The following is a 14,155-nucleotide window of genomic DNA, read 5'->3' on the forward strand; positions in this document are numbered from 1 at the left end:
AGTGCCTATGGCTCTGAGCTGTGACCTGCCTTCAATCTGCTGCCCCTGCTCCATCTGGCACCTTCTCACTGACTGACCTGCTGCAGGGCTGACTTGCCTACATTTCTCAACCGCCTTTAAAGTTCTTTGATGCCCACTGCTATTTAAATGGTATTTCTGGACACGGTGACATGGTAATGAACACGCCGTTGAAATAAGTGGTGTAGGAAACTGTAGCTGTCAAGGTTGTTTGAAGAGACTTTCTTTTTTTCTCCTCTCTGATTTTAAGCTAATGGAATGACAGAGCATCTGAAAAATTAAATGATGAGGGAGGTGTAGTGTAATAGTCTGTGAAATACATGATGTAATCTATCTTGTTTTCCTTCAGAACAAGTTTGTGTGGCCATCTGCTTCACAAACAGGCTTAAAAGCCTGTTCCTTCCCTTGGGCCAAGGTTTTGTGACTCTCAAAACTCACGGAGGGGTGAGGTTCAGCCACTTCAGTTTGCAGTTGCTGGACCAGGGAAAATTGCTGTTGGTAAACACCCAGCGGGCATCACTGCAATCCCACAGTGGCAGGGGATGCACCTCCATGAGCTACAATCTAGCCCACTAAGGCTGATGCCTCCAGATTTTTCAGTGCAGGGCTCCTTCTGGCAAGTCAAACTCACTGCTGCCCAGGCCATGGCTGCTGGGCAAATCCTGGTAAAGCAAGCACTGAGATTTTTGTCTTCCTCAGTGTCACTGCAAAATCTTCCCTCTTCTAGTTTAAAACCATTCTCTTTGTCCTATTAGTGTCAGATGATGTCAGAAATCACTCTCCACCTTTTTTTATGAGCTCCCTTCAAGTACTGGAAGACTACAATGAGGTCTCTCCACGGTCTTCTCTTCTCCAAACTAAACAGTCCCAGCTCCCTCAACCGAACTTTATAGGAGAGGTGCTCCAGCCCTTTGATCATCCTTGTGGCCCTGCTCTGGACCCACTTCAACATGTCTTTCCTTTGCTGGGGGACCCAGACCTGGATGCAGTACAGCAAGAGAGGCCTCACAGATGCACAGCAGAGGTGGACAAGCAGTAGGCATATTCTTGCTATGAGGTAACCTGCCCCATGGCTGTAATGCGCTCAGCAGCTCTGGTTGAGGTCATAGTGAAATGGGGGTGGAGCAGATGCTGTTGCAAAAGGACTAGGAATGGCTGTAATGTCATTTTATTGTTCATACAGTTTTCTATTTTTGAGATTATTATATTCATGAAATTTTTTGCTTTAACAGTTGAGTGAACCAAAAACTGTGAAAAACAGTAAGTTGTTGATGCTCTAATAATTTATTAAATGGTGAAATATTCTGAAAAAGGTTCATTGTGGATGGATTTTTGTTTTCAGAAACTCTTGAATGTACAAAGTTCAAAAAGTTATAATGAAGATATTTAAAAAGCAGAGAAGCTAAACAGTATTTTTCAGCAATGAGTGCCATCACGGAACTGAATTCTACCACCATGAATATTTCTGATCTTCAAAATATACCATGGAACACTTTATAGTGTTTTCTTATGTTACTTCTAATGTTAGTTCATTTTCAAAATTAGTTATCTTTTTCTTCCAGTGAGACTGTGTCTCATCTTCCTCTGCTGCTAACAGCACAAGGTATATTTTAAACAGCTTTTATGATTTGGAAGCTAAGCAAAAGGATGTCTTGACACAAAATACTGAATAATTTCCTGGATGTGGTTGCTGCAATGGTTTTATGTGATACTGTTCTGTGTCACTCCAGCTTTGTGTGTTGTAGTTGGTGCTGTTGACCTGCTGACTCCTACGTTATAGTGTGTCATTGTACACAAAAGGAATAATGTCTAAATAGCAGTGATGTGCAACAATTGTCTGTCTCTGTGATCTTAAATTTTGAAATGTCTTTTTATTATTCATGATCATCCGTTATCTGGCTGCTACATCAAGGTTACCTTTGGCAACCCTGGCATTCATCGCCTTTGTATGTGAACATTAAATGCCCAGTTCTTCTATCTGATTAGAGAGAGAAAAGAATTCTGAAGTGGATTACGTCTTGCGATCCTTGTTAGAAAGCACTTATGCACAAAACCAGAATCTGTGATTCTAAGGGACTCTGTTTCTGTTTGCCGTAGCCTTTTGTTATTTAGTGTCTGTAAACCATTTAGAAGGTGAGTTTGGACTGTCATTGATTACTCTGTAATTAGTGCTCACAGGCAGTGTGGTTGAGGCCATATTAGAGGGAAGAATATATATCACTTGCTAAAGGCCACATGACTTGTATAGAAGGACCTAAGTGCAGGCTCTAAGGTGTATTAAATTGCAGTGCTTATCAGCAGCATAAATACTACTGTCGCTTCTCCAACTGCTTAATGTATGGCTGTTCCTCAAAGTGAGGCAGTGATAATGTGTGTTTCGTTTACAACAGACTGAGCATGAGGCAATTATCAGTAAGCCATGTGGTGGTGAATCTTATTCCCCAGGTCAGGAAAGTAGGAACGGGTACTCTGTGACAGATTGGGGAAGAGCTTTCCAAAATGACCATAGTGCCCGTGCAGATACACAGTGGAACATCTGTGCGGCCATCAGGCAGTCATTTATACACATTAGTGAGAGCACTGGTTTTGTGCCGCTCCTGCAGGGCGTGCAAACACAGCGCAACTGTTATTTTGATGGAAGCCCATCTTGCCAAATTTTGTTATTATGGGATAACGTACAAATGAGATGAAAAGCCTAAAAACGCTGCCTGCATGTGTGCTTTAGTAATGCGACTTGCAAGTATTTCTGCTGGGGTTAGTCTTCTCACTGCAACAGCACAGGGTGTTGCAGCATGTTTCTTCACTGGAAGAAATTCACCCACGTGTATGGTTTTCTCCATTACTGCCTTCACCCTATGCTGTCGTAGTTGGTGAAAATGTCAAAGACTTCAGTGGTACAAAAGAAGTGCATTGCTGAGCAAGAGGATGGCACTGTATGATTTAGGTTTTGTCTTCAGTACTGTGTTTGAGAACACACCGGTTTAGTTCCCAGAAATTTATGGTTTTCCTCCTTTCATTTACGTAACTTCTGTAGTCGGTGTTTTTACTGCAGCTGTTGACTCACCCAATAAAGGTTTTCCTCTATAAATGTGTAAATGATTAGATATATGCACCCTAACTATGCTTTCGTAAATAAAGTTTTTGTCATCTTAGAAACTTGAACAGTTTAACTATAAAATAAATAAATATTTGGGAACGTAATTGGTTTCCTCCAGACATAGCTGAGTTGTTGTATTTCTTGGTGATTATGTACGAGGAGCAAATTCTGAGAGCTGAAGAGATACAAGAAAGAGTAACTTCGTTATGAAAATATGCAGGTCCAGTACAGGAATGCACATCAGTTGCTTTTTGGTTTATTTCTTCAAAAGAATTCCAGTTAAGCATTATATGACCAATTTGTCTGTTTGAGATTAGTTTGAGGTACATTTAATGTTATTTTAATGCTCCACAAATTAAATGTAATGGTGTACTGAATTCAGAATTTGTTTTCTTTCCACTTTTCTAAAATGTTTGCATTTCTTGTTTTTTTTTTTTAATTTTCATTTTTGTTTTCAAAGTCAATGTCCCCGACGCCTTCTGTAGTACAAAAATGTGTTGCTAATGAGATCATTCTTCCTTAAGTATTTTACTGAGTTCATGTCTCAGTGGTACTCTTCCCACATGTAGTTTTTTGGTGTGTGATGGTACTACTGAGCATATCATCTCTTTGCTGTAAAATAGCCGTAGCATGTTCTTTAACTGATGTAAAACAATTGGCTTGGCAATGCCTAGCTTATTATCTGTTTAATATTTTCATAGAATATATACTTTGGTTTGGGGTTTTGAGCTTATATATACTTAATGTTAGCGGATGACTGCATATTTGTTTATTTTGGCAATACCATGAATTGTTCGGAAGACGACTTTTATCCCTAAAGCCCTTAGTTTTTCAGACAAACTTAGAGCATCTGTTTGTAATTCTGTCTTGAACATTGCCAACACAAATTAGTATTTGTAGCTCAGTTACAGGCATTTTCAAAGTTCATGAATTTTACAAGAATGATTAATACCAAACTAATGGAATAATCCAGGTTTCCACCCCAGGTTTCTGGAGGCTTTGTGGACACAAGCTTTCCAGTTTCCTGGTTAGTTGGGAAGGAATTTCTGCTGTCTCTTTTGGGATGAGACTCTGCTGACTGTCACCTAAGTCATGGTCTAGAATAGGGACGCAGAAAAACCATTTAAGAAGTGTATGTGTTAGGACAGGGATTGATCCTTCAGTCCTTGGCCTATTATACTTTTCCTCCAAATTATTATTATTTGTAATGAATGGAGGGGTCAGCTTTGGTTTTCCTTCTCCCACAGAAGAAGAGACATTCTCATTTCCTTGGTTTGGGACATGGTTCACTTTAGAAATTACTGAAGGCTCTTGTTTTTCACACAGGTGCTGTTGGCATTTCTTACTCTGCACAACACAGTATTGCTGTTAATTTGAACACTATTCTTTCAAAGCCGTATCAGTTCTGCTATATGTTAACAAACTTGTAGTGTTATTCTAGCCTTTGTCCGTCACAATAAACCTTCACTCTCTTCCTTTACTAACAGGAGAAAAAACATATTTGTCATTTTCTTGTACCATACTCTACAAAGTCTCGTTCCATGGTTGTTGAACTGAAACAAGTAATCTGATTTCACTCATGACCCGTTGCTAAAGCTACAGTACGATGATTAAAGGCTCACATTTCTTGGCCATGGAGAAAATGAGATTTAACTGAAGATTTATAGTGATGTAAACATAATATTTTCTGGAGCTTTAAAAAATAAAAATAAAAAATACACATGCACAAAAAAACCCCAACCATTTTAGCTGGATAATCATGTGGAGTCCACAGACAATGCACATCAATTTATAATTCTTCATATTAGTTCAAACCTCCTTGAAGTATCTATTCCTCTTTGAAACTTTTTCCATACCAGTAGCAGTTTTTGAAATGACGATGTGTGTGCTGATGTGTTGTGGTTGGGCCAACTCAGCAAGCAAGTAGGTGACAATCTCACACAACAGATATTATGGCTTTGCAGCTCCTTCTTTTTTCATCGTTCACTATAAAACAATGTTGTAAGGAAAAAGAGGAGAACCAGTGGGTAAGTGTATGGAAGCATGTTGGAATTCCCATGACTTCTTTAAAAATGAATTCCATGAATGGAAGTAACAGCTTCAGAATTTAAAAAAAAACAAAAACCTTGATTCTTCCTCTCCAAGTAAAATCCATGGTCAGTCTTTAAAAGGAGGAGTAATTTCTGAGGGATACTAAATTACTCTGAGACTTCCTTAGCTGGAATAAGTATCTGTTATGTAGATGTTGACTACCATCAGAAATGTACCAGTACTAACGAAGGACACAGTTTGTGAAGGAGGGGTGCCACTTCCAGCTATATCTAATTATGTGCACATCTTCAAATGTATCATTTAGTGCTGCTGAGGTTTCTGGATTGAATAGCAGTGTTATGTGCCCTCCTGGTCTAACTGTTAATTCTTAACCAGGAAAGCTTGCCTTGAGGCTAGCGATTACTTTGTGTTCTAAAATACACTAAAGTACAGTTCTGAATTTGATATATATATATATATATATATATATATTTAAACTTCTCTGTTGAAGATCAACAAATTTGGAAAACATGAAAGTTATACAGCTTTTCCCTACTGTCGAATTGGTAGGTGGAATGGGTGGGGAGTGCATTTGGGCATCTTAGCTGTAGTGCTCTTGTCTGTTGAATTATGGTTACTTTTTCTTCCTTGGCCTCCCTGTAGTGGTACAGGCATTTCTTTTTGACTTTTTATGATCTTGATTAAATGGAAAAGGGAAACTAGAGTTGACTAATCTTTGAAACTGAAGAAACGTCTATTACACTTTTAACCATAGGATGTCACCAGAGTACATAGAGTAGTCAGTGTGATAAAGCAATGTGGAGCTGATTTCTGGCTTTCTTTGACTGTTTGTTTTGGAATATAAGCAATCCAGATGTGCAGAGGCTTTCTGGAATCAGTCACTGCAGCATCTTGGCCATTTCCACTATAGAAAGCCATTCTGTACTAAAGGGTTGACTGGAATTGGGAGTGGAGTTACTGATGTCAAGAGCTATTTTTATATTATTTTACTAGAAAAGTCTGTAGTGAGGTTTTTATGAGCATGCAGTTCATTACAGGAATCCTTTGGACACTGTGAGATTTCTCATCTCAGATGACCCCTGAGCAGAGAAGAAATTGGATGCTTTCTCTGTGGTCTGTGTCCATACGTGGGTTGACGTGTTTCTCTGTGTCATCATCTTTCTCTGCTGTCTGATATGAAATATGCTTGCATTTCTTTCTATTTTCTAGCTTTCCGGGTTCTCCAGCTTATAAGTAAACAGACTTCAGAGTGAATTTAACTTTTGTGTTCTAATAATCTGTATTTATATCTTAACTTGTGTGAGTTCTCAACATACAAGTAAAACCAGGTGAAAAGAAGTTAACTTGGCTTCTATCCTTGCCAAATTTGAAATCTTCAAGAGTCTGTACACCATACTGAGCCCAGCTGTAGTGCCATGTTGGTACAAGCTTTTTGCTTTGAGCCTTTCAGTTTTTATTCAGTGCTTTCCAGATTGTGTTCCATTAGGAATGAGAGGATTTTTGGATGCTTTGGTTCATATTTTGAAATGGAAAAGCAAATAAGGGGAATATTTAAATGAGGATTGTAGAGACTCTTAAAAAATGAGTGTCCTGCAAATACAAACATGGGCAAGAGAGAAAAGAGCTAAGAAAGAAAAAGACTGGTGAAAGTATTAATCTATGAGAGGGCCAGAGAGGTTTAAATTTCACTGAAAATTGCAGATCCATGTGTTCCAGGAGGCAAATGCTAGCTGGAAGAAAACGTTCACAACAATAGTATGATATGTCAAGGTAACAGCTATTTTTTTGTTTGTGTGTGTGGAATGTTGACCTAGGGACAATGCACTTGTCTTTTTTGAAAGGAAGTATAAAAGATGGGATACTTTGTAATATGGCCTCATTGGTTTGTTACCACACACTCACACACACACACACATATATATTTATATAAGAAACAAGGCTTTCAAAGTATTGCATGTCAATTTTTGGGGGGCATGTTTTTGAGCTGTCCATTTGATCTTTTAATATTATGAAATATTTTTCCTCAGAGTTTTTCTTTGATTAAAATCCCAAGGTGTAATGGAGGTACTGTATGACTGAAGTTAATTTGTTTAAGCCTTAAATTTGGAAAGCATGTTGGCATGCTGTCTTCAGGCAAGCACTAAAAATGGCCTTGATTTGAGGGAAAGTGTCAAAGTAGCTTTGCAGAGCAAGTAGGTTTAGGAGGCAACCCTAAATAGTTATCTACTGCCTTCAGGTCCAAACTTTCTTGTAGTTCTGCATCATTGCTCTTAGTTGGGGATAATCACAGTATTTGCATGCAGCTATGGATTTTGTTTGTGGTAGCATTTATTTTAGTCATCAGCCTCCTAGGTAAAGTGGTTGCATGTGCGTATGCATGTGTAAAATGTGGAAGGTATTCTATGTTAGAGCTAGTTTATATTCTAGAATAAATAAGGACTCTTATGGGAGATGCTGAATGCTTTTCCTGAATTATATTTTCAGGAAAAGGGGACAGAATGTGGCCTTGTACTACTGAAATTACTTCTGAAGCCTTCTCTTGGTTTTCTGTACTTTTTCTTGTACTTTCTTGCATTGGTTAGGATCAGAGGTAGATGCTGAACAAAGAAATAAAATTCAGAAGTAGATTTCTTTCCTGCTGTGGTCCATATTGTTAGGTGTTTGTTCTTAGAAGTTCCTTCATTCATTTTGTTGGAAAGGATTGCGCTTGAAACTTTTCATCAGTTATTGGCTCATTGTTCAGTTATGAGTTTCTCTTCTTGGTTAGAGGAAATCATTTTTTACTCTGCTTATTTCGGCAGCTGTAATTTCAGGAAAAAAAAATATTTTTTTCTAGTGTATCCAAAGGAGAATCTTCTACTTGTGGCTTTAGATAACTTTTCAATTTCAATAAGTACTCTTGTACTGTTCTGTGAGTGTTGCATTTTAACAGATTTTATCTTTACAAAATAGCATGAAGTTTTAGAAAATAAATGTTTTCTCATCAAAATTTAGTGATGCTGCTAATGTTGCATGAACAGAAAGACTATTTTCTACGTGGAAAAAAAATAAAAATCTCTCCAGTGGATGTCTTTCATTTATTGTTTTCCCAGCCTTGCTTTAGCCTTGATTCCTTTGAACCACCAAAGAAGAAAAAACAAAATCTAACATAAGTTTTATAGGAAAACATTATAGTGGAACAAGGAAATGACTGTAGACCACAACAAAATTTTATTTGGAAATTTATTTGGACCAGTGGTTCTTCAGAAGAGTCCAGTTATGGGAGATAATGGCACATTTATCACCTACTTAGTGTGTATTTTTAAACAACAACAAAAAAAAGGTAGCACACATGTAAAGATGATAGTTGTTAAGATCTGAACAGAACTGAGGCTTATTCTCAGCTGAAGGATCCTCTCTTCTTTCATCTGTCTGAATTCTGGTTTTTGCTTGCAGAACATACCCAGAAACATTTTGAGGTGTTAAATACAAGGTTGAATGTAACAAATTACTGCAAATTGCAGTGTCGGGATGACATGTGAGACTTCAGAAGCCAACACTAAAGCAGTGGGAGGTTTATTTGGTATGCCAAACAAACTGTACTTCTTGTTTTACTGGGTGGTGCATGTGAGAGCACAAATGTCTGAACTTTTGCCACAAGTTTTCTTTCTTTCCTGGGCAATGCAGTACCACGTCTGAAGCGTTTTCAGGTGTAATGGAGATCATGCTTGTATTTGGAAATAATTTTTTTTCTTATATACAAGATTTCTCTTAGTTTTCACTTGAATAGGTCAGTCTGATGGTTAACTGTGATTACTGCCTTTTAATTCTAAATACTGGACATTCTAGCTACCCCTTGAAATGCCACATCTCCCAAGTGCTGCTCTTACATTAGAAAAGTAATTAATGTGCTTTCTCAACACAGTAAAGCATGCAAGTGGAAAATATGGGGCATTTTTGTATGACTTTATAGAACATGGATTTCCAATGCTTCTTTCACTTACACATTGTTCTTGTGTAAGTTCAGAGGGTGAGGTGGGACCCTACACCTGTGTACAGGGGGGGCCAGATGACAGGGTAAATAGCAGCTCCTTGCCCACCAACCTGTCTGTAACGGTAGAGGATGTCTGGGGCCAGGAGAGAAGGGGAAGCTGCTCTGGAGCAGATAGAGCCGTATGATACTGTTGCCTGGGCTTTGGGTAGGTGCTCTTGTTGATTGCCAAGGACTTAGATTTGGGATTTGCAGAAGCTTGGCAGGCCCTGGGCATGTTATCTGCCCCACAAGTCTTCCTGTGGTATCATTTGCTCTTATCCCCAGAGCTGTGTTGTCACTTTCAGTCGGCTGGAGATGCCCTCCAGCATTGCTAGTGCCCACATGCGTGAGCAGCTCTGCTGCTATGTGCTGTTATCCATCTGCTGGGAGATGGGAAGGAAGGTGGTCACTGTACCACATGAGCCCACTGCTTGTAGATCTACCAAGTTAAAAATGCAATTTGTTATCAGCATCTTTATTTTTATTATTGGAAGGCCAAAGTGTGTTAGGAAAATGATGAATGGCATGTTTGCTTGCTATGGGTATTGATTGCTTTCACTCTGTGACGGGTCTGATATGCACACGCACTCAGAAAAATTCAAGTAAGCATCATACACTTGATGTGTTCGACTGAATAAAAGGCCTAAGAATTTGTTCAGGAAATTAGTTCTACATGATGTGCATGTGAAAGAGCACCTCTTCTGTAACACGTATTATGGAGCTGGATTATTAACTGAAAAACAGTATCAACTACAAAAATGCAGTAGGGAATTCATGTGAGATTGCCCTTTCATCCTGCAATCTGTGGCAGCATCAGAAGTGTGAATAAACTGTACAGCAAGGAGAGTTGAGCACAGCCTGGTAATCAAATACTGTGTTGCATCTTGTGCTCATCTGGCGAGCAGTGGCTGAAAGTCAAGTGCCTGCAATCACCAGAGAAGTGTGGATGCATTTCCGTTATAAATTAAGTAACCTAATTGTGTTTGCTTGGGTTTCACTGTGTTTTATAATTGTATTAGGCTCTTCCCCAGCAAACAAGTGCTTTCATTCACTGGGTTGTTGTTGTTGGGATGTACTTTTTAACTGCTCATCTGATGCTTTCAGAGGGCAAGGTTTTGCATATTGTGAGGGTGCGGCTGTGGTGCTGGTAGGATCCAACCGTGCTGGCGCTGCCTGGGCAGCCTTTGCAGTCTGTGACTCAGGTGGGTCACGCTGGGTGGGATGCAATAGATACTACATTTGACAGTGACTTTGTTTCAGTACTCTGTAATGTTAAAATATGGAGGACAGGAATAAAATGGGCAAATTGTCTCATTTTTTAAAAATGTCCTGAAATGCATGAATCATATATACACGAATACATGAATCTTATTTTTGAGTTCTTTATATTCAGATTAAGTGTGTTGCATGATGCTTTTTTTGTATTTAAAATGCCATGTTGCAAGATTCATGGATGCTGTAAGTCTAAAGGAATTTTTTTTCATCCAGGAGGTAGAGGACTGGAATTAAAAACAACCATTTCATGAGTAGTTGCGCTGTTCAGGTCTGTAAGTGGTGTCCTACATCTGCTTGTCACTCAGAGGAACCCCAAAAGATGAATGGAGTGTTAATTCGTTATACAGTGCCAGCAGGGGTCATATTATTCAAGTAATCTGACTGGTAATGTCAGTCTGGAAAAAATCCAGATTTAGAGTGATAGTCCTTAGATTTCTGTGTATATTTGTTTGTCACTGCAGCATTGTTAACCCTTTGCGGTGAAAGATGCAAGGAATCTAATCCTGTGAAGTACTGAAACTTCAGAGGGCGCAGAAGAACTTGAACGTGCATGTCACTGAACTTGCTAATGCTGTATTAGCCAAGCCCTAACTCATTTTGTTTTGATGGATAGCATTTAGAACAACAACAAAAAAATCTGGTTTTGAAAATGTTTTGCTCAGTCATTCTGCAGGAAGAGGTGATAAAGAGAAGTTTGATGGAGTCTGCTACATGTAGAATGGTGGAAATAAAGAAGTCTTCCGGAAAATTAGAGGCTGAAAGATCCCTCGTGCTGTCTGTGATTCTATGAAGCTGCATAGAGTAGAACTATGGTGAAGAGCACAGGCACACTGCAGAGTGGCAGGCTTGAGGGTTACAGCTGTGCAGGTGGACAGCTGAGCAGCATACCAGAGCTCTACCTCTTTTTCTTTCATTTTTATTTCACAGTTTGGTAGGCAGATTTTTTTGGTGATAGCATTGCCTATGATTAATGTGTTGTGAAAAGTTCACTGGCAGATTTATAGGAAGAACAAAGCAAAGAGTAAAGAAGTTGAAATTCTTGTTGTGTCATCTTTTAGCAATTTGAAATGTCTAGCTTCAGCAAAGTGTTCATCTGTGCTGTTAATTGCAAAACATCAAGAAAGAATTTGTGGGTCATTTATTAAAAATGAGTCTTTCATGTCCTTGATGGAACATGCTGCTTAGCATGGCAGGCAATAGCAGAACATGTGCTTGTATCTGAAATACTTCTAATTTGTATTTCTCTTGGGCCCGGGTGAATCTAATGAGGTTCAACACAGCGAAGTGCAAGGTTTTGCAATTGGGCTGGAGGAATCCCAGGCATAAAAATACAGACTGGGAGGGGCAGTCCTTGAGAGTAGCCCTGCAGAGAAGGACCCGGGGGTCCTGGTGGATGAAAAACTTAACATGTGCTGGGCTTGTTCAGCCTGGAGAAGAGAAGGCTGCAGGGTGATCTCATTGTAGCCTTCCAGTACCTAAAGGGAGCCTACAAACAGGAGGGGAGTCAACTGTTTATGAGGGTTGATAATGGCAGGACAAGGGGAAATGGTTTTAAGTTGAGGGAGGGAGGATTTAGGTTGGATACCAGTGGGAGGTTATGGGAGTGGTGAGGTGCCGGAACAGGTTGCCCAGAGAGATTGTGGGTGCCCTGTCCCTGGAGGTGTTCAAGCCCGGGTTGGATGAGGGCCCTGGGCAGCCTGGTCTAGTATTAAATGTGGAGGTTGGTGGCCCTGCCTGCGGCAGGGGTGTTGGAGCTCGATGATCCTTGAGGTCCCTTCCAACCCAAGCCTTTCTATGATTCTATGATATGATTCTCTTGGTAGTCAGCAGGAATGCCTATGAAATATTGTGCAGCAGAGTAGTGATTTGCATACAGTAGCTATTCAAAGAATGTTACTACTTTGTAATTATCTGTATGTAGTACTTTCTACAGAAAATTGAGGGGAGAGTAACATCAAAATCTTTGTCTCCTTTCTACTGCTCTAAAGTAAATCTTTCTTCTTGAATTCACATATTTGAGCTGTAAGATGTCCTCTGTGCATATTTTCACATTTAATATTTCCTTAATGTCCGAAAAATTATAAAACTTTAGTGATATTTACTTTTTAATTTGTATAACTGTAAACTATGACAGCAGCAGAAAATGATGGTGACACTTTTAACCCTTGGATTGTGCTGTGTATCTCTGAAAGTTATCCTTCTAGCTTTCCTTAGATTTTCATTTTTTCCCCTCTAAATGTATTTTTAGTTTGATCTTACAGTCCACCACTCTCCTGTGACTTGTCACACTGAGACTCTATAATAATAAAATTGTAATCTGATGTCATAGCTGCAGTTTGACAATCAGGTCTTGCTTAAGACGTGCTGACACTGGAAAACAATGCTTGAGACATTTAATAAATGTACAGATGTAATGTTATCTGAAAAAGCCAAACTCATTAGGATTATAGCTGTATGACACACACACAAAAAAAGTCACGTTTGATATCTCCACTGTTAATTCAGGGTGGCCCCACATACATAAAGTCATAGGAGTAATGGATTGTGAAAATAGCTTTGTATAACACACAATTTCTTCTTGGGCTGCAATGCGTTTTAGTTTTTTTTCCTTCCAGGTACTCTTACTGTTTTTTTTTAATATATTTGAAAACTGCCAGTTACATAAGATGGATAAATATGAAGTGCTATTCATATTTTTAACAGATTTTTTTTTTTCTTAACAGGAATGAACATCTGCACAGATGCTCTCAGTGCAAGGTTGCTAAATACTGTGGTAAATCATGTCAGGTAAGATGAAGAATTACAACTATAAAGTACTGAAGAAAAACAATCATTTGAATACTTAATTTATAGGGTCTCCATGAATTTTCCACATTGGCACACCTCTACAATTTTTGGTTTGTATTTATGGATAGAGAGTGTATTGCCTTGTTTTATTTTGATTATTCTTACAATTATGAATACAAGATTATATTTAGTGAGACAGAACTAAGATGAAATGTGTGGTGTTTGGCTCTGCTTAGAGGGAGAGGGAAGATTCTGCAGCTTGCTGGTTGCAAACTGGAGGTTCTAAGCCTATTGTGCGGTAAAACAATTTGTATTTCTAGAGTAATTTTTATTGTGGAAAAGTATATATCCATTTGTTTTAAGAGGAAGAAGGATTTGAGAATTTGCAGATAAGAGGCATTCTTGGGCAAAATTGTGTCTTCGAGGGTGATGTAAAGAAGATGGAGCCAGGCACTTTGCAGCAGTGTATGACAGGAAGATGAGGGACAATGGAAATAAGTTGAAATAAGAGAGGTTCTGATGTGTGGTAAGGAAAAACTTTTCGACCCCGAGGACAACCAAGAATTGGAACAGGCTGACTAGGGTGACTGTGCCATTTACATGCTTGGAGGTCTTCAGGATCCCACTGGATAAATCACTGAGTGGGATCTGACCACAGAATTAACCCTACTTTGCAACTCGAGAACTCCAGAGATCCTTTCTAATTTGAATTATCCTATTATTCTGTTGTATGAGACAGTTCAGAAAAGTGTTCAAGCCTAAAAGCTTAGCTTTACTGTTTGTCTGATATTGTAACTGAAGCTTGTGCACAGAAGTTGGTGGGACTTGATATTGAATAGTCACACATGTGTAGATGACTGCATAAGGTGTGACTTGGCAAAAACCAGACACTAGAAATTCAAAGCATGAGGGTT

The 14,155-nt window shown here is 38.9% G+C and overlaps 1 protein-coding gene across 3 annotated transcripts in view; it reads left to right on the forward strand.

The window, feature by feature from the left end:
* The window catches only part of SMYD3 (SET and MYND domain containing 3), a 364,192-nt gene that overhangs the window by 22,176 nt on the left and 327,861 nt on the right, over positions 1-14,155 (forward strand). For all 3 annotated transcript variants that reach the window (XM_015283995.4, XM_025149272.3, XM_040698515.2), the window contains exon 2: positions 13,178-13,241. In XM_015283995.4, coding sequence (XP_015139481.4) covers positions 13,178-13,241 — 64 coding nt within the window. The remainder of the gene's footprint in view (positions 1-13,177; positions 13,242-14,155) is intronic.

Source organism: Gallus gallus, chromosome 3 (assembly GCF_016699485.2).
Source record: "Gallus gallus isolate bGalGal1 chromosome 3, bGalGal1.mat.broiler.GRCg7b, whole genome shotgun sequence".
In the NCBI taxonomy this organism is placed as follows: Eukaryota; Metazoa; Chordata; class Aves; order Galliformes; family Phasianidae; genus Gallus; species Gallus gallus.